Genomic DNA, 19520 nt, shown 5'->3' with positions numbered 1-19520 from the left:
CCTTTCAGTGCCGCGCTTACAGTACTGTGGCCAGGCACCTTCATAACACTATTAACCTGCAGATGTAGGGATAATCTACAGGTTAATAGCATTATCGGACCTGACATGGTCCCTTTTAAGTAGAAAACAAATGGCCTACGAGGTATAACTCCAGGAGCGGCTGTGACTATCCTGATTGGTGTGCTATATTATATAGTACTGATCTATCTCTGAGCATACGTTTGTTCTTTACTCTAGGAAAAGGTCCGTGATGTCATTTCATCGATTGATGCGGCTCAGACGCTGATCAATAACAATGCTTCCGCAATCATAAAGCAGGTATGACGCTTCTTGTAATTGATCCGTATAATAAGATTATTTTTTTCAATTTGAGTTTATATTGCTGTATGCAAAATCTTACATTTTCTATGGTTAGATGTGATCACAGACCCAAAAGAATGAGGCTGCACTACTGAGAGATTGATTATGTTTTTTTACGTTCTTTTCAAATCGCATTGCTTTAAACTGAGATTATAGGGCTCCCCAATCCGGACCCCTACAATGTGCCATTTCTAATACTGATGCTGACATATGTGGCCCCCATCAGGCACCAGGTATGAGTGCAACCTCTGCCATATGAAAGGTTAGCTAATATTAAGTATTTGTGCTTTGTTTCAGGAATCCAAAAAGTTCATTGATACAGTCCTCAGCTACTTTGTACAGTATGTTCAGTGGGTGAAAGATTCAGTAAGTAAATCTGAAGATATACACATATATGGACTGTATGTGTGCATGTATATTGGCATAAAGACCAGAATAAAATGGGTTAAAACTGCACTGCCGTCAGAAGGATGATGAGGAGGCAGGAATCCAAGATTGCGATTTATAGGTCAACGCATTTCAAGGTATCAAACTTCTTCATCGGGACAAACTCCATCGAACTGATGAAGAAGTTTGATACTTTGAAACTTGTAAAATCATCCGTATCTAATATTATGATTTTACTGTTGTGAGATCCAAAGTCCGAGCTGAAGTAACTTTATTAATTGCACACATTGATAAAAACATGACGGTTTTTAATCATCGCGTTTCGAAGTGCACACACTGATTCCTCACTGAGACACGGAATTCAGCGATGTGTCACTTATTAGGTTGTGTGTTGTTTTACTACAATGAGTGTTTTATCAGCAGGAGATTATTATTCCCAAACTAGCTCCCACGTGCATCCTGGTCCAACTTCGCCCCCAGCACTGATTAGCAGATTACTGTCACTGTACATTGTACACAGAAAGCTGTGTTGTGGGCGAGATTAGCTTTCTGAGCTCTGTTACACCCTACAGCTAAAAACTCTGATTATATCACAACTGCTGCACCAAGTAAACTAAGTGACACATCGCTGGAATCAGTATCTCTTTCCCTACATTATGCTGCTCTCAGATGAGGTAGCAAAAACCTGGTGACAGATTTCCTTTAATACCAGACAGGAAGGAATACAGCAGAACCATGTGTATGAGTGTCAGTGAGTGGTACCCTGAGCAATATATACTGGGTGTAAGTATGAGAAGGGGAAAAAAGGGAAAGTCAGCTCGCCAATTGCGGCTACACCTGTTGTCAGGACTAGGTAACATCCGCCTGAGTCATGGCTCTGTAGTAATGTCCAAGAAGGAGGTAGAAAATCCAGCGAGGAAAAGGATAGTGGATAAGTCTGAAATGCGTAGGTCTCAGGCAGCGTCAGTTAAGTAGTTTAGGCCCACCACAGAAAATGATTTTTGGGGCCCACCATGCATAAGTGGTACTAACAGGAGAGTCGGCCCTTATCGTTATCTCCCATCTTGTCAAGATAATGATCGGTGAGCAGTCATAGGAATGATTGTCCCCAACTATTGACTAGTCCGAAAAATCCAGTAATCAGCTGACAAATCAGCAAAACCGTAAGTGAAGCGCTGCAATGTGGCCCACCAGAGGATCCTCCGCTCCTGTGGTGGGCCAGTCCTATGCTGCTCTCATGTCCTATGTGGAGTAGCATGTTTTAACATTGAAGACCAGTTTTAACTCTTCAATAAATTTGAAATTTGACTCATTATCCTTTTCATCGCTTGATTTTCCACCTTCTTCTTGGATACCTTGAACAACACCCACAGGTCCAAAACGTGAAGGTCACTGTCACGGGCTGTTGATTGATTTGCCTAATATCTGTAGTCTACATTAATATGGGAAATGAAAACAGTCAGTAGGTAGGTTAACAACACATGAAGGAAGTTCCAGATATGGTTAATAATCTGTCTTTTTTTTTAACTAACGCCATTTTTCCGATCGTGTCTTTTCAGATCGCCCTGGATGTTGCAGGATGTAAACCCATTGCAAATGTCATAGACACCGCAGTAGATGTCTTTTTATGCAGTTACATCATAGACTCGGTGGTAAAGAGCGTCATATTTCTCATTATTTCATTTGGAAACTTATAGAAAACTTGGGATGTATTTACAGTGAAACCTCCGTGCACAAGGAATCCCCGTCCAGCGCTTCATCTCTGCCGTCCTTTCTTACAAATACTGTACATACCGTACCGAGGCTCCTGTCCTGCTGGGAAATTACCTCTTTTTACACTTTTTACCTCCCTCTCATATATTTCCGCTATTACCTGGGGGGACAGGTGCTGCGGTAACAACACAACAGTGCAGAAAACATTCATCCTGCACGATCCGACCCCTATAGCGAGAGGGATTATTCAGAGGGATACGTTATATTATATTTATAGAAAAATAAGACACAGAAAAGAAACCTTGTGCAAAACTGATACCTGCCAGATGCACAGCCCAAGGGGGACGCGGAATTCTCACCGGTGGTCTTTGAGTTCATACCCGGTGTTAGGTATAATACAAATAATACGTTATTTTCTCTCTTTTTTTTTAGAATTCCTTCTGGTTTGGCTTGGGAGGCTCCACAGTATTTTTAATCCCTGCTATTATTTTTGCTATCAAGTTAGCAAAGTTTTATCGTAGAATGGAGACAGAAGATGTTTATGACGAGTAAGTGTGAATATGTGCTCAAAAGTTTACATACCCCGGCAGAATTTTTGCTTTCTTGGCCTTTTTTTTAGAGAATTTGAATGATAACACCTAAACCTTTTTCTCCTGTCATGGTTCGTGGTTGGGGGAAGCCATTTATTGTCAAACTACTGTGTTCTCTCTTTTTAAATCATAATGACAACCCAAAACATCCAAATGACCCTGATCAAAAGTTCACATACCCCATTTCTTAATACTGTGTGATAATTGTGGATGAGGTTCTTTATTTTCTCAGATGGTAAAGCTGCCCACTCTTCTTGGCAAAAAGACTCCAGTTCCCGTAAATTCCTGGGCTGTCTAGCATGAACTGCGCGTTTGAGATCTCCCCAGAGTGGCTCAATGATATTGAGGTCAGGAGACTGAGATGGCCACTCCAGAACCTTCACTTTGTTCTGCTGTAGCCAATGACAGGTTGACTTAGCCTGGTGTTTTGGATCATTGTCATGTTGGAACGTCTAAGTACGTCCCATGCGCAGCTTCAGGGCTGATGATTGCAAATTTGCCTCCAGTATTTGCAGATAACGTGCTGCATTCATATTTACTTCAGCTTTCACCAAGTTTCCTGTGCCTTTGTAGCTCACACATCCCCAAAACATCAGCTGTTTTATACATCATTCCTGTTTTATACAGCTCAACTACATTTTCCCGTAGATCCATTGACAATTCTTTTGCTTTCCCCATGTCTCACAATCCAGAAACGACAGTGGCTGGATGAAAGATGCATGAGTCTGTCTGGATCCCAGAAACTCACTCAGCTTTTATGCACACACACTGATTGATTACAAGGAAACAGGTCACAGGTGAGGATGTTACCTTTTGTGGCCATTCAAACCCATTTGTGTCAACTTCTGTGCATGTTATCAGGCCAAAATCACCAGGGTATGGGAACTTTTGGTCAGGGTCATTTGGATGTTTTGGGTTGTCATTATGATTTAAAAAGAGAAAATACAATAGTTTGACAATAAATGGCTTCACCCAACCACTAACCATGAGTGGAGAAAAAGGTTTGGTGTTATCATTCATATTCTCTGAAAAAAGGCCAAAAAAGCTGGGTTATGTAAATGTTATATATATATATACACAGTATGTATGTGCATTGCTTCTTAGCAGTGACATTTTTCATATATAAATTGAGACTCTTTTCTTTTCATTTTATTATACAATATTTACTGTGCAGATCTGGCGGTGAGGACCCGAGATTCCTAATATAAAGGGGTATATGAGTTTGGTGAAGCATCCATACTCCCACTGTGGTAATCAGTGTTTTACATGACCATCCAACATAGTGTATCTATCGTAGTATTACTGAGTTAATTTAAAGGGAATCTGTCAGCAGTTTTCTGCTTTGTAACCTGACAGCAGCATGATGTAGGGGCTCAGACCCTGATGACAATGATGTATCACTTCCTTTACTGGGTTCAGCAGTTGTGACACAATCACAGTTTTCTCTGCTGCAGATCTAGCAGAGTTCTGAATGCTGAGCCCTGTATAACCCCGCCCACATGTCTGATTGGCAGCTTTGTGTGTGCATTGTATATTGAAAGAAAGCTGCCTGTTATTGGTGGGGGCGTGTGTGGACCTAGTCCTGTAGTGATAATCTCCTGTTGATAAAACACTCATTATATTGAAGCCACAAAATACAGCCCAGTAAGTGATACATCACTGAAATCAGGGTATCTGCCCCTATATTATGCTATGAAAAAAAAAACCCTAAAATAACAACAAGCTCAATAGGGTTTTTATCCAAGTAACAATAGGGAGACCAAAGACAATGGTTCTCACCTGGTAGGGTTGTGTGACCACAGCCACTCTTCTGCTTATGGCTGCTGCAGACCCATGATAAATATAAAGTGAACTGAAATGAAAGGGTTTATTCAGTGCTGCCAGAAGATCAAAGATGGAAGATGAAATGGTGCCCAGAAATGCGGTTTCTTTGGCAACGCGTTTTGAAGTTCAAGCGTCAAAATGTGGTTTGTCCTAATAAAAAAGTTTTGAAACGTGTTCACAAATCGCATTTCTGAACACCATTTCGTCTTCCATCTTTGATCTACTGGTGGGGCAGAATTAACCCTTTCATTTTATTTCTGTTTACTTTATGCTGCTTGCAGATTACACAGCAAAAGCCTGCTGATGGATTCCCTTTAAGCTGTGATCCCCATCACTTGTGTCTCCCAGTTCCTCACTGTTTTAAGGTGCAGTACAATATTCCAGTAATGACTATATCATCTCATTTAGAGCTCATTTCAATAGATTTTTAATGTATTTTGGCTGCTGGTGTAGAGCTCTACAAAGTTTTATTTGTTTGCTATCATTTTACAAGATTAATCTGATTGGTTAGTCATGAAATAAAAATACTACTACTAATAATAATAATCATAGTAATAATAATAATTCTTAGAATGTTCTAACATAACAAAAGTAGTCAAACATATCCTACAGCCCTGCCAATACACCTGCTGTTCTGGCATCATACTGTCTATGGATTTCTCTGCAGCTAATCATGCGCCGTCTAGTCACCTGATCTTTGCAGGCAATCAATGTGATTTTGAGGACTATTTTTACTGCAATTTTGGTTGTTTCATATAATTTTATTAGGATGATATAACAAATCTGCATTGTGTAATAGGACTGGACAATAACTGTGATAGTTCTAGATTGGGTTACTGCAGGCAGTGACTTGAGTTATTAGTCCTCGGTAATTTAGGACTGTGAATGAGGCTTCTATGTTTATCGATACTATTAAAGAATGTTTGGGCTTTGTAAGGATACTGTGCTTAGAAATAAAATTATATTGGAAGATGATACACAGGAGGGGATTCCTTGTAACTAGCTTAGTATAACAAAGAGTAAAAAGCTTTATTTTTTTCTACCATTTCTTTATTGATCAGTCTTTGCTAAGTTATGAATCTTTGTATTATGCTCCTTTACCTTAATTTGCTTCTTTCTCTCCCAAGCACCGTGAAAGCACTTTGCAAACATTTCAGTGAGTTACAGGTCGTGTTACAGCCAACAACAATAATCTGAAAGGGCGAGTGAAGGAGCTTGCAAGTGATTTGCTCCAAGTTTGCTTTGGCTTATGTGTGACTTGAGTTTCAGTGACTTTGAAGTTAGAGAATTTAGAAGCGTTAATTCACTGCTTTTATTTACTTGTTTTGTGCCATCTTCATTAATAAAATGTCCTACATTATTGACAACGCTATCCAGGGTTCAACTTGTTGCCCCAGCCGTTTGGAGGTCTACACTGCTCTTTGAGATTACCTAGGTCCATCAATTTCAACCTTACTCTACCAATTACTGTATTTTGCGGATTATAAGACGCACCGGATTATAAGGTGCACCCAAAATTTTGAGGAGAAAAATAAGAAAAAAAACTTTTTTGAATAAAATGGTGATGCCTCTTATAATCCATGCGTCTTATTTCTAACCGGGGGTGGTGGCTGCGGTGAAGCCAGGATCCCAGGATCGCTGCTGTAGAAGGCAAGAGTGGCACATTGCTTCAGGCCGCAGGCTGGGATGAGGGGGGTGTTCCGATGTGCACCGCTGCGGGTGAAAATGGCTGCGGTGCTCTGTGGTTCAGGGGGGCTCCGCTGGCATTTTGTGAAAGCCTGGAGCCCCCCCCCGCATATCCATTACTGCGATGCGGTGGCCTCTGGGAAAACGGCCGCCGGGGCTGCGCATACTCAGAGTGCGATCTCGGCAATAAGATCTTGGGTGCCGAGATCTCGTCTCCTGACATCTCGGGAGGAAATCTCGTTGCCGAGTTCTCAAGCTGAGCATGCACCGCCCCGGCGGCCAATTTTTCTGGAGGCCACCGCATCGCAGGAATGGATGTGCGGGGGGCTCTGGGAAAATGGCCGCCGGGGAGTCGCATGCTCAGATTGAGAACTCTGCAATGAGATCTCCTCCCGAGATGTCAGGAGATGAGATCTCGCACCTGAGATCTCATTGCTGAGATCTCAATCTGAGCATGCGCTGCCTCGGCCGTCATTTTCCCGGAGGCCACCACATCGCAGTAATGAATATGTGGGGGGGGCCCCGGGCTTTCACAAAATGCCGGCAGAGCCCCCCAGAGCACCGCAGCCATTTTCACCCGCAGTGGCGCACATCGGAACACCCCCTCATCCCAGCCTGTGGCCTTCAGCAATGCACCACTCTTCTTCCTTCAGCTGCAACCCTGGGAACCTGCTCCACCGCGGCCGGAAAGGTATATCCGCGTTATAAGATGCACCCCCATTCCCCCCCCAAATTTGGGAGAAAAAAAGTGCGTCTTATAATCTGAAAAATACGATACACATTTTATCATTAAATTAACTATAACCCGCGATGTTATATGTTTCAAGGAAATCATCCAGCCCTTTTTAAAAAGCAATCATAGTGTCGGCCATAACTACCTCTTGTGGTCGGGCATTCCACAGTCTGACTGCTCTAACTGTATGGAATCCTTTCCTATTTAGCGTTTGGGACAAAGTTTACCTTCAGCTGTGGGTAAAATCCTTGAGAGTTTCCTAAGAGATTCTATGCTGGAATATCTCCATAAGAATAACCTCATGCCTCAGTATCAACATGGGTTTATGAGGGATCAGTCCTGTTAAACTAATCTGATCATCTCGTATGAGGAGGTAAGTTTCAGGCTGGACCTGGCTAATGCTGTGGATGTTGTCTATCAGGACTTTTCAAAGGCGTTTCATACAGGATATAAAATGAAAAATTGGGACAAGGGGCCAGTTATTAACCCAGAGAGTGGTTATTAATGGGACACAATCTCACGTGGTCACAATTAAAGGGAACCCCTTACCAATTTTTGAGTCTTTCAACAAATGCCGCCACTGTTATCTGCTCCTGTACGGCATTCCACAAATGAGTATATTATCTCCTGGCGCCCACTGTATACCCCCAAAAATACCATAAAAATTGCTTCTGCTCTGTACTTACATGAGCTTGGTCCGGTCTGATGGACGCCAACGCAGCGGCGTTTGTACCTCCGGCTCTGATTGATGTGCGTGACGCATTTAAAATATTTATTAATGACTTTGTTAGGGGTCATACAGAGTAGAATTTCAATATTTGCAGATGACACTAAACTCTGCAAGGTAATCAATACAGAGGAGGACAATTTAATGTAACAGAAGGATTGATAAAAGCTGGAAGATTGGGCAGTGGAATGTCAATTTAAGTGTAATGTAGATAAATGTAAGGTTATGCACTTGGCCAGAGGAAGAGAAATGTGTAATTATGTACTAAATTGTAAAACATGGGGTAAACTGTCACTGAAAAAGACTTGGGTGTAGAAGTGGACATTCAACAAACTAAACTTTAGTTATCCATGCCAGGAGGCTGCTGCCAAGGCAAATAGAATCATGGGATGCGTTAAAAGAGGCCTAGATGCTCATGCCTAGAGGAAAGAAGGTTTAATCATAATCACAGATGCAGATTCTTTACTGTAAGAGCAGCGAGACTATGGAACTCGCTGGACCTTGGTGTTGGTTGATTGGTTGATTCTAGGGATGGGCGAATCTACTCGTTAGGACTCGTTACTCTGCGAGTAGTAGGGGACTCGCAGGAGTCGGTACTCTGCGAGTTTCCAAGCGATTACTCGCACAGTAACGAGTCCAATGCAAATGAATGGCAATCCTAGTTTTTGCATAGTTTCTTAGCGAGTTTGTGTCAGCAGCTGGACACAAAATCGCTAAGAAACTAGGATTGCTTGTATTAAACTGTGAAAAAACTAGCTAGGAGTTCTCTCTCTCTCTCTCTCTCTCTCTCTCCTCCCCAGCACAGGACAGGAATCGCTGCAAAACAGAGAGAAAGAACTCCTAGCTAGTTTTTTCACAGTTTAATACAAGCAATCCTAGTTTCTTAGCGATTTTGTGTCCAGCTGCTGAATCGCTAAGAAACTCTGCATCCCCATTCTCCTCCTCCCCAGCACAGGAATCGCTGCAAAACTCGCATCCCCATTCATTAACATTGGACTCGCTAGACTTGCAACGAATAGCGAGTTTCCAAGTCGGACTCGTTACAGCCTAGCGATTCCGAATATTTCAGGATTCGCCCATCCCTAGATTCACCAAAAAAAGTTCAAGGATGTCTTTCTTGAAAAATGTAATATTACAGGTTATAAGTACTAGATTCTGCTATTGGACGATGAGAACTAGTCTGATTGACTGGGGAGTCGGGAAGGAAATTTTCCCTCAATATGGGACAATTAGCATCTACATCATGGGGTTTTTGCCTTCCTCTGGATTAACCTGTTAGTCTATAGGTTCAAGTTGGTGGATTTAGGTCTACCTTCAACTATAATGGGAATCTGTCAGCAGGTTTTGATATGTAATCCGAGAACAGCAGCATGTAGTATCCAAAGCAATATGCCACTTACTAGATTATGCTTTACTGTTTCAGTACAATTAGAGTTTTATCAGCGAGAGATTATCACTACAGGACTAGGTGTCTTGTGCCTTCTAGTCCAATCATGCTCCCACCACTGGTTAGCAGCTTTCTGTCAATATATAATCTGCACAGGAAGCTGCCAATCAGTGGTGTGGGTGGGGTTATACAGAGCTCAGCATTCCGAGCTCTGCCAGATCTGCAGTAGAGAAAAATGTGATTCTATCATAAGTACTACACTCAGTAAACTTACTGACATGTCACTTGAATGAGCGTCTCCATCCCTATGTCATGCTGCTGTCAGATTGCAAAAGCCTGGTGAGAGTCCCTATAAAAATAATGAAAGCATAAAAATGTTTTTTTAAAGGGAATCTGTCACCCCTTTTTTGAGATATCATATAATGATATAATTCAATGGTGTGTCACATAAGGATTCTCTTAGTACTTTTGCTTCCCCTGAACCCGCACCTTTCATGTATAAACACCTGTTTTATATCGGTTCAGATGTATGTAAATTACCGCGGTCCGTTCCGATGGGCGGGGCTTATTCACCTGCTCCCCCCCCTCCCTGCCTTGCTCTACGCATTTCTTCTTTCTTCTTCCTGCACTCACGTATTGTTTCAGCGCTTGTGCATTGCAAAGGCCTCCGGAGCTTGCGCAGAATGCGTTGCTCAACTGTGGGTAAAGCATATAATCGGTACTGTGCATGCGCTGGTGTTTTTCAGCGTGGTCTATGTCCCGGAAGTCTTCAGATGCAGGACACACTTCCGGGGCATAAACCTCGCTGAAAAACACCGGCGCATGCACAGTACCGATTATATGCTTTGCCCACAGTTTGGCAAAGCATACTACGCAAGCGCCGGAGGCCTTTGCAATGCACAAGCGCTGAAACAATACGTGAACAAAGGAAGCAGAAAGAAGAAATGTGTAGAGCAAGACAGGGAGGGGGGAGCAGGCGAATAAGCCCCGCCCATCGGACCGGACCACGGCAATTTACATACATCTGATCCAATATAAAAAAGGTATTTATGCATGAAAGGTGCAGGGTCAGGGGGAAGCAAAAGTACTAAGAGAATCCTTATGTGACACACAATTGAATGATATCATTATATGATATCTCAAAAAGGGGTGACAGATTCCCTTTTAACTGCCTAGTTCATGCTCCTTTAAAACCTGCTATGAACTGCTGCTCTGCCAAGAATGTGCACACAGACGCTATTCACAACCACGCTCTGTGTGTGAGCTTCTGTGCTCCCCTCTCCCATGCTCACAAAGTGATCGTAAATGGCTATAGATTTAAGGATTCTTTGTAGAGATCAACTCAAAGCAGACTCTAAAAGCGCAGGAACTAGGCAGTTAAAAAACATTTTCAGCATGGTGTTTGAGAGAGAAAGAAGCAAAGTAAGGTAATGAAAGTATATTCCAGATTCTTAACTGTGCAGAATGCTGATCAAGAATTAAAATACGCTTAGTTACTTCTTTAAAGGGATTCCCCGAGAAATGTAATAAAATAAGTAATACACATTTAAATATTGAACATTTTTCTAAATACCTTTATTTAACAAAAAGGTATGTGTTATCTAGTGCACTCTGTGAAGATTGGCAGCTGCCGTTTATATCCCTGTGCAGCCCACCCTAGATTTTAGAAAACACGCAGTAGGACGGGCTGCATGAAAACCATCTGCTCGACACAGAGGCCATGTCAGAGCAGTGTCCAAGATATTAGCAATCAAATTATTTGGCACCTGATAAGTAAACTTTAGTTAAATGGAACCTGTCAGCAGGATTGTGCACAGTAACCTACAGACAGTGTCAGGTTGGCCCCGTTATACTGATTAAAATGATACCTGGGTTGGTGAAATCAGTCTTGTGGTTGTTGTTTAACTTTCATTTGTAGTTTTCAGTCAATGAGATTCTCATGCTCCGATGCAAACGGATAAATTCTACTGCTGCTGTCTTGGTGGAGACCATTTTTTTTTTCCTCTAGCAAAACTGCGCAGCCGGCGCCTCCTGCACAGTAGCAGCTATTGCATTCTGCATTATGCTACTGCGCAGGTACAGCCAGTGCCATTTTTAAGGAAGAATTTTTTTCTCAAGCAATTTAGAACATTAAATAAAATAAAAATATGCATATTATAGATGCGATCATGCCACAGTGAAGGTGCCGACACCTGCGAGATGAATGTAATTTTTTTTTTTAAACCATAACATTTACAGTACGTAAATAGGCGGCAGGTCACTGAGGAAGCACAAAAGTTTAATTAACTGAAAACTACAAATAAAGATTAAACAACAACCACAAGTCAGATTTCATCAACCATGGTATCATTTTAATCAGTATAACGACGCCAACCTGACACTGTCTGTAGGTTACTGTGCACAATCCTGCTGACAGGTTCCCTTTAAGTCCAAGTGTGTGATTTCACTATAGGCGTGTACTTCTTTTCCCTGTTTGAGTTGCTAACACCCGCTTGGACTTAACAAAAGATAACTTATTAGGTGTCAAATACTTTGATTACTAATATCTCCCCCAGGAATTTAAAAAAAACAAAACCAGTTTTATTCCACTCTGCAGCCACTATTACATCGTATGTCCAGTTCATGTAAAATTTGGAGAAAGGAAGGTCCTCTTTAAGAACAGTCAATTAAATAAGGTGTACTCCCGGAACTCTTGATTTTCTTAGCATTACCAATCAAAATGAATGACTTAAGGTGCTTTTACATTGCACTTTTCTCCACGTCCGTGGGTCCCATTGGGGCTTGTGTCCAAACCCCCCCCTCAAAGCATATGTATGTGTAGACGGAACCATAGACTGTAATGGTGACGGCAGTGTGAACGTCTGCTCTGTCATGCATCACTTTCGGGCGTGTACACCTACTGGAGGCGGTCACCGAGTTGTTGTAGATTGCATTTGAGTGTCCACCTCCAGTAGGTGTAGACTCTTCAAAATTATGCACATCAGAGCACACGTTCGCTCTGTCGGCACCATTATAGTCTATGGTCCAGTCAGCGCATACGTCCAAATCCCATTTCACAGGGGGTTCGGACTCAAGCCCCAACGGGACCCACGAATGTGGAGAAACGGGCAATGTGAAAGCACCCTTAGCGTCAGGTGACTTTTCTTGAAAGTTTTACTTGACCTAATGCTGTTATATTGGAAATCCTCTTCTACTAGACTTTACTGATTGTCTGGAGGAAATATGTTCTAGAATTGAGACCCACAATGACTTTACGATCACATAGCTGGAGTAGTGCCATTTTTTAACTGATGTATACGGTGGTTGTCTTGTTTCACGATCATGACTTCACCACATGACCAATACAATTACAACAAATGTGCTTCTGTACCTCCTCACTGTGGCCGAATGTGTCCGTCCTAATTGGTTTTTCTTCTCTTACTTACAGTACTTCTGTTTCAGGGACTTGGCATTTCACTTTATGATAACTGTTTTTACCATTCGACTTCCTCATGCCTCTTTCTTCCGTTTTGCTTCACTCTCCGAGAACCTTTACCGCTATCCGTTATCCATATTTTCTCTTGAATTTTGCTTTCACCAATGCAGACAAATCCTATAGATTGCGTAATAACGGTGCTGCCGGAATGCACTTGCTTTGCTCAAAAGGTGCTTCTAGCGCTACTAACCAAATGTAAAAAAAATCAGGACTGACTACAAGTCTGACTCGCTAGAGCACAAGCTTATATTTTTTTAGTACAAGTCATTCATTGAATACTAACTTTGCCGGTTTAAAAGTAATTTTCCCTCTTTTTTTTATATCTTGTAGTGTTGAAACTGTCCCCATGAAAAAGTAAGCTTTTTATGCAATTTTTGTGTTTTTCCTTTTTTATTATTATTTTTGTATAATCCTCACAAAGGGGCTATCTTTTATTTTCTGATACCTTTAATGTCTCAGTCTGTGCTTTTCTATGTCTTTTTTTTTTTTTATACCAGAAACACTAATTTTCCAATAATATGCACGATGAAAGAATAAGATAAAATTAACTCTATTTATTTTAATACAGTTTGGGATTTTTATTGCATGGCACTCTTTTAGTGATCCAGTTAGTGTCACACAGATTTACATAGAAATATATATCACGTCACGTTCATTTTATTTTTTTCCACATTATTGATCTATTTTCCTATATATTTTTTCTTTTTTTCTTTACATGATACATCAATTTATTTTTGTCATGCAATTGTTTTATTACAGTATGGAAAATGGTAATAATGGTTATCATAATGAGTATTTGTATGGTATACGCAATCCTATTATGACAAGGTAAAAAAAAATTTTAACGCATGCCTATCTGGTTATCGTTCATTTTTATGCATGTTTTTTTTTCTTGCATGATTTTTGGCCGTCCTGGTTTGCAGAGACACATAACATATGTTTTCGTTTTATTTGCTAATCTATACAGTTCATTGCTAGTTGTACATCTGGTCTGGCTTTTTAGTAAGAGATTTTTTTTCAGGCTTGCAAACTTTTTTTTTTAAAGTAAACTATTAAAATAATAAAACAATTCAGTAGTCATCATCCTCTTAACCCTAAAAAGGTGCTTTATACAGTAAGTTGCCATTACAGCATTGAATGAAGTAATTGACTTCAACAGTCACATGTTGTCATCCATGTAGAGGCGCTATCTAACTATTGATGGGGAACGAAAGAACTGTTGGTACTTTTTTTTTCCTACATTTTTGGAAACATTTTAGATGCCATCCTTTTAGGCTATGTTAACACTGCATCTGGTGCATACACCATGGATCCCTAAGACCTCGACAGATGCCAAAAGAATGCCATTCTGGCATCCAGTACCTGATTCCAGCAATGTGTCACTTACTGGTCTGTGTGCTACTGTTTCCGTAAAATTAGTGTCATCATCAGGAGATTACCACTACAGGACTAGATGTATCGTGCCTCCTGGACAATTGCTGTGTATAACCCGCCCCTCACCACTGATTGCCAGCTTTCTGTCAATGAACAGTGTACACAGCTGCCAATTTGGGGTATGGGTGGGGTTATACAGAGCTCAGCATTCTGAGCACTGCTAAATTTGCAACAGAGAAAACGGGGAAAAATGAATGCATGTACACCAAGAAATTGACATTTCTGGAATCAGGATTTCTGTCCCTTCATCATGCTGCTTTCAACCTGCTGACAGACTCCCTTTGATACACCTAAAAATCTGATTAATAAATGATAAAACTAATATATAACATCAGATCACAGAGAATGAGAAAAAGTTAGGAAACCTCCTGGATATATATGTAACCCAGCAATACATATATCTGCCACTTGATGGATAAGACCACAAGTGCATCCTCTGATACCAAAAATGATAAGGAGGTTATGTATATCTATATCCATCTATCTATACACGCATATATATACACACACATTTTATATATACAGTGTATATATATATAGAGAGAGAGATATAGATATATATATATATATAGAGAGAGAGAGAGAGAGATATAGTGTGTGTGTGATATTTATACACAGCAAAAGTAAGTATAGAAAACAAGTACAAAAATGTGCAGGCAAGTAATTTAATTAAAAGAAAAAATCCTTTATTAATACACATATGTGTTTTGCTGGAAAAGCTTCATCCACGGGAAAGGTCTAACACTCGTTGACAGAGGTGGGTCCCTGATATTCTGCTGATGTATTTTGGTTTATTTTCTTTTGACAACTTTGTAACATATGTCTAGATGTATACCTTGAGTTTTCTTGTCTTCATCTCTTTTCTTTATCGTCCTTAGTGGTAGGCGTACTTTGGTACTTTGCAAGTCCAATTATATTTATTGAATTTATATATTACTAGGTGAAGAGCCCGGCGTTTCCCGGGCATAGTAACTAACTGTGGCGTAAAACAATCAGAGGAAAAGTATATTAGAAACACGTCACCACTTCTGTATTTTTCTCCCACTCCTGGTTTTTGCTTATAAATACTGAGGTAAAATACTGACCAAATACTGAAGGTGTGAATGTGGCCTTATACACTGCCTCCACCTGCAGGGCCTCACTCTTCTCTATACATAGCCTCATACTGCAGCAGCATCTCACTTCTCTCATTTTCCCATCACGCCTCTCATTTTCCCCCTCACATCTTTTTCCCCCTCATTCCTTTTATTTTCCCCCTCGCTCCTCTCATTTCCCCCCCACACCTGCCATTTTCCGATCACTCAACTATTTTTCCCTCACTCCTCTCATTTTCCACTCACACCTCTCATTTTCACCTCACTCCTCTCTTTTTCCTCTCGCTCCTCTCATTTCCTCCCCTCACACCTCTCATTTTCACCTCACTCCTCTCTTTTTCCTCTCGCTCCTCTCATTTCCCCCCCTCACACCTGCCATTTTCCGATCACTCAACTATTTTTCCCTCACTCCTCTCATTTTCCACTCACACCTCTCATTTTCACCTCACTCCTCTCTTTTTCCACTCGCTCCTCTCATTTCCCCCCTCACACCTCTCATTTTCTCCTCACTCTTCTCTTCCCCTCACACGTGCACAGCAACTTCCTGTTATGAGCACAGTGGTGTAATCCACGAGGCTCATCCCTTTCCCTTGATGTCATGCCTCACAGGAGCAACTCCATTCTAGACACGGCAGAGCTAAATGTGGCCTGTTCCTGCCGCGCACTAATACTCTGAAGGCGGAGGCCCTGATTGTAGCTCGCAGCGGCTGCAACGTCACAGCCGGTGAGTTTTGCAGGGTGGCTTTTGAGGTCAATGTGTCTCCGCCTGTGTGTGCTAACAACGTGGGCCGTTTGGACGGGGTTTTGCGTGTGGAGTGTGGCTATGCGGAGTGGGTGTGGCTTGATACATGCACACACACACATACATACACTCAGCTTTATATAATAGATATAGATTTTGGTTTATGTTGAGAGATATGTGTTCATGCGCAATTGTATATGTGAAACAATAGACAAGGCCCAATTCAATAAATGTAAAAGATGAAGACAAGAAAACTTAAGGTACACATGTAGACATATTGTCACAATCCATTTTTGGATCCGTGGTAGATCTAGATTCTCACATTGGGATGAGCGAGTAGTGAAGCATTCGGACTCGCTGTACTCGTTACGAGTACCTCCTAATACTCGGGTACTCGTAACGAGTCCAATGTAAGTCTATGGGAAATGTGATTAATGGGCTGTGTGTGTGTGCTGGGCTGGGCAGGGACTGTGCGAAGACTGTGCCGAGCTGTGCGGGACTGTGCTGGCCTGTGTGAAGACTGTGCCGGGCTGTGCGGGACTGTGCTGGCCTGTGTGAAGACTGAGCCGGGCTGTGCGGGACTGTGCGAAGACTGTGCAGGGCTGTGCGGGACTGTGCTGGCCTGTGTGAAGACTGTGCCGGGCTGTGCGGGACTGTGCTGGGCTTTGCAGGTACTGTGCAGGACTGTGCTGGGCTGTGCAGGTACTGTGCGGGACTGTGCTGGGCTTTGCAGGTACTGTGCGGGGACAATGCTGAGCTGTGTGGGACTGTGCTGGTCTGTGTGGGACTGTCCTGGTCTGTGCAGGACTGTGCTGGGCTTTGCAGGTACTGTGCGGGGACTGTGCTGGGCTGTGCGGGACTGTGCTAGGCTTTGCAGGTACTGTGCGGGGACTATGCCGGACTGTGTGGGACTGTGCTGGGCTGTACAGGTACTGTGCAGGACTGTGCTGGGTTTTGCAGGTACTGTGCGGGGACTATGCCGGGCTGTGTGGAACTGTGCTGGCCTGTGCGGGACTGTGCTGGGCTTTGCATGTACTGTGCAGGGACTATGCCGGGCTGTGTGGGACTGTGCTGAGCTGTGCAAGTACAGTGCGGGGACTGTGCAGGCTGTGACGAATATTGCGAGGCGAGTAGTGAAATACTCGCCCGGATGCGAGTACCGCAATACTCGCCGAGTACCAAATCCTAACGAGTATACTCGCTCATCCCTATTCTCACATTGAAACTTTTTTCCATTCAGGCCATCGGGGGTTAATGTTAGTTTTTTCCCCCGGTGGCCGCTGGTGTAATTACATTGCTGCTGAGTGTGCTGATGCAGGTGGTGACCACTTCCACCTTCCTTCGTCACCTGATGCATCAGCTGACCTTCGGTGTTAGAGGTCATTCTGCAGCGACCATGCTGGGAGGAGCTTGCTTGGAGCAGTGGTGCCTCAGCTGTTTATGGTGAATCTGGTGTCGTTATCCTGCTGTGCGGTGCTTTACAGCAGAAAGCTAAGTGTTATTTTTGTTACCCTGTTCCTTTTGCTGTCTGTCTATCCTTACCTTGTTTTGTCTTAGTTCCCTACTTAGAGATAGGTGCAGGACAAGCGAGGGCTTAGGTATCCTGCTCGGCGACAGGTTGAAAGAACCTGTATAGGGACATTAGTAAGATCAGGGCACTTCCTCAGGTGAGTGCAGGAGGTGTCCATTTCCCCATTCCCTACTGACAGGGCCCACCGTTGTTAAAGTTTTCCCTGGTGTGTTTTTTGTTTTGCTGTTTGGTGAAAGACCAATCTTTGGATCATGTCGCATTGGTCAGTCAATTCGTTACACATATGTTACAAAGTGGTCAAAAGAAAATATACCAAAATTCATCAGCAGAAAATCAGGGACCCACATCTGTCAACGCGTGTTCAACCTTTCCTCTGCATGAAGCTTTTCCAACAAAACGTGGAAGTGTAATAATAAAGTAGCTTTTTTAAAATTAAGTTACTTGCCTGCGCACAATGGCGGATCTTAATAGGGGCGGATGGGGCGGTCGCCCCGGGCCCAAGGTTTTTTGGGGGCCCAGGGCACTGGCGTAGCGTGGTGGGGGGGCGGTCCGCCCTAGGCGGCATGTGTGTGGGGGCGGCGCGGCAGCAGCAATTCCACCCTGCAGTGCAGTGCAGCGGCGGGCAGGGAGCGATGCGATCACGGCAGCTCCGCTGCCTGCAAGAGTGAATAGCTGGAGCGGAGCGGCAAGGGTCCGTCCTGCTTCCTGCCCGAGGCCGCGCTTCCTGTTTCACACAGAGGAGCGCCGCTGAATGACGTCATCATTCAGCGGCCGCTGCTGTGTGAGGGAGGAAGCTCGGGCGATGCTGCGGACAGGTGAGAGGAGAGAGGTGGTGTCTTGTGTGTATGTATGTATGTCTGTGTGTGTGTGTATGTCTGTGTGTATGATGGAGCAGGCAATGATGGGAGTGATGGTCTAGAAGGCAGTGATGGGAGTGAAGGAGCAGACAATGATGGGGTGATGGAGCAGGCAGTGATGGGGTGATGGAGCATGCAATGAGGGGAGTGATGGGGTGATGGAGCAGGCAATGATGGGGTGATGGAGCAGACAATGATGGGAGTGATGGGGTGATGGAGCAGGCGGTGATGGAGCAGGCAATGAGGGGAGTGATGGGGGTGATGGAGCAGGCAATGATGGGGGTGATGGAGCAGACAATGATGGGGTGATGGAGCAGGCAATGAGGGGAGTGATGGGGTGATGGAGCAGGCAGTGATGGGGTGATGGAGCAGGCAGTGATGGGGTGATGGAGCAGGCAGTGATGGGGTGATGGAGCAGGCAATGAGGGGAGTGATGGGGTGATGGAGCAGGCGGTGATGGAGCAGGCAATGAGGGGAGTGATGGGGGTGATGGAGCAGGCAATGATGGGGGTGATGGAGCAGGCAGTGATGGGGTGATGGAGCAGGCAATGATGGGAGTGATGGGGGTGATGGAGCAGGCAATTATGGGGTGATGGAGCAGACAATGATGGGGGTGATGGAGCAGGCAGTGATGGGGTGATGGAGCAGGCAATGATGGGGTGATGGAGCGTGATTTTGTGCGTATTGGCCGTAGGCCTACAGCTTATGTGCAACGTCTTTTTAGGCCATGTCCACACGTGGTGGAATGGTGGCGGGTTTTCCGTATGGACCCGCAGCAAACCAAGTGCTGCGGTCCGTACGGCTGTCAATTCCCGCACGGGGACCGCAGCGCTCAGGTGGGAAGGGGGGTACAGGGGCCCAGGTTTTATGAACAGCCCCGGGCCCATAGTCCACTTAATCCGCCACTGCCTGCGCATTTTCTCCTTTTTTGCTATACTTATTTTTGCTGTGCTTTACAATATGATTGGACACCACCCAAA

General features: G+C 43.5%; 1 protein-coding gene across 8 annotated transcripts in view; it reads left to right on the top strand.

Annotated features, from left to right (window-relative positions):
* PROM1 (prominin 1) overlaps positions 1 to 19520 on the top strand; it is a 317825-nt gene that overhangs the window by 286705 nt on the left and 11600 nt on the right. For 4 of the 8 annotated variants that reach the window (XM_073574616.1, XM_073574617.1, XM_073574615.1 and 1 more), the window contains 6 exons: positions 238 to 318; positions 658 to 726; positions 2307 to 2399; positions 2893 to 3008; positions 13213 to 13236; positions 13642 to 13710. In XM_073574616.1, the coding sequence (XP_073430717.1) occupies positions 238 to 318; positions 658 to 726; positions 2307 to 2399; positions 2893 to 3008; positions 13213 to 13236; positions 13642 to 13710 (452 nt within the window). The other 4 variants (XM_073574622.1, XM_073574619.1, XM_073574618.1 and 1 more) reach the window with 3 other exon arrangements.

The sequence above is a fragment of the Dendrobates tinctorius genome, unplaced genomic scaffold (assembly GCF_039654945.1).
Source record: "Dendrobates tinctorius isolate UK_male_01 unplaced genomic scaffold, ASM3965494v1 ptg000039l, whole genome shotgun sequence".
NCBI classification, from domain to species: domain Eukaryota; kingdom Metazoa; phylum Chordata; class Amphibia; order Anura; family Dendrobatidae; genus Dendrobates; species Dendrobates tinctorius.
The sequence above is the reverse complement of the archived record's forward strand: the minus strand, read 5'-3'. Positions and strand labels throughout refer to the sequence as shown.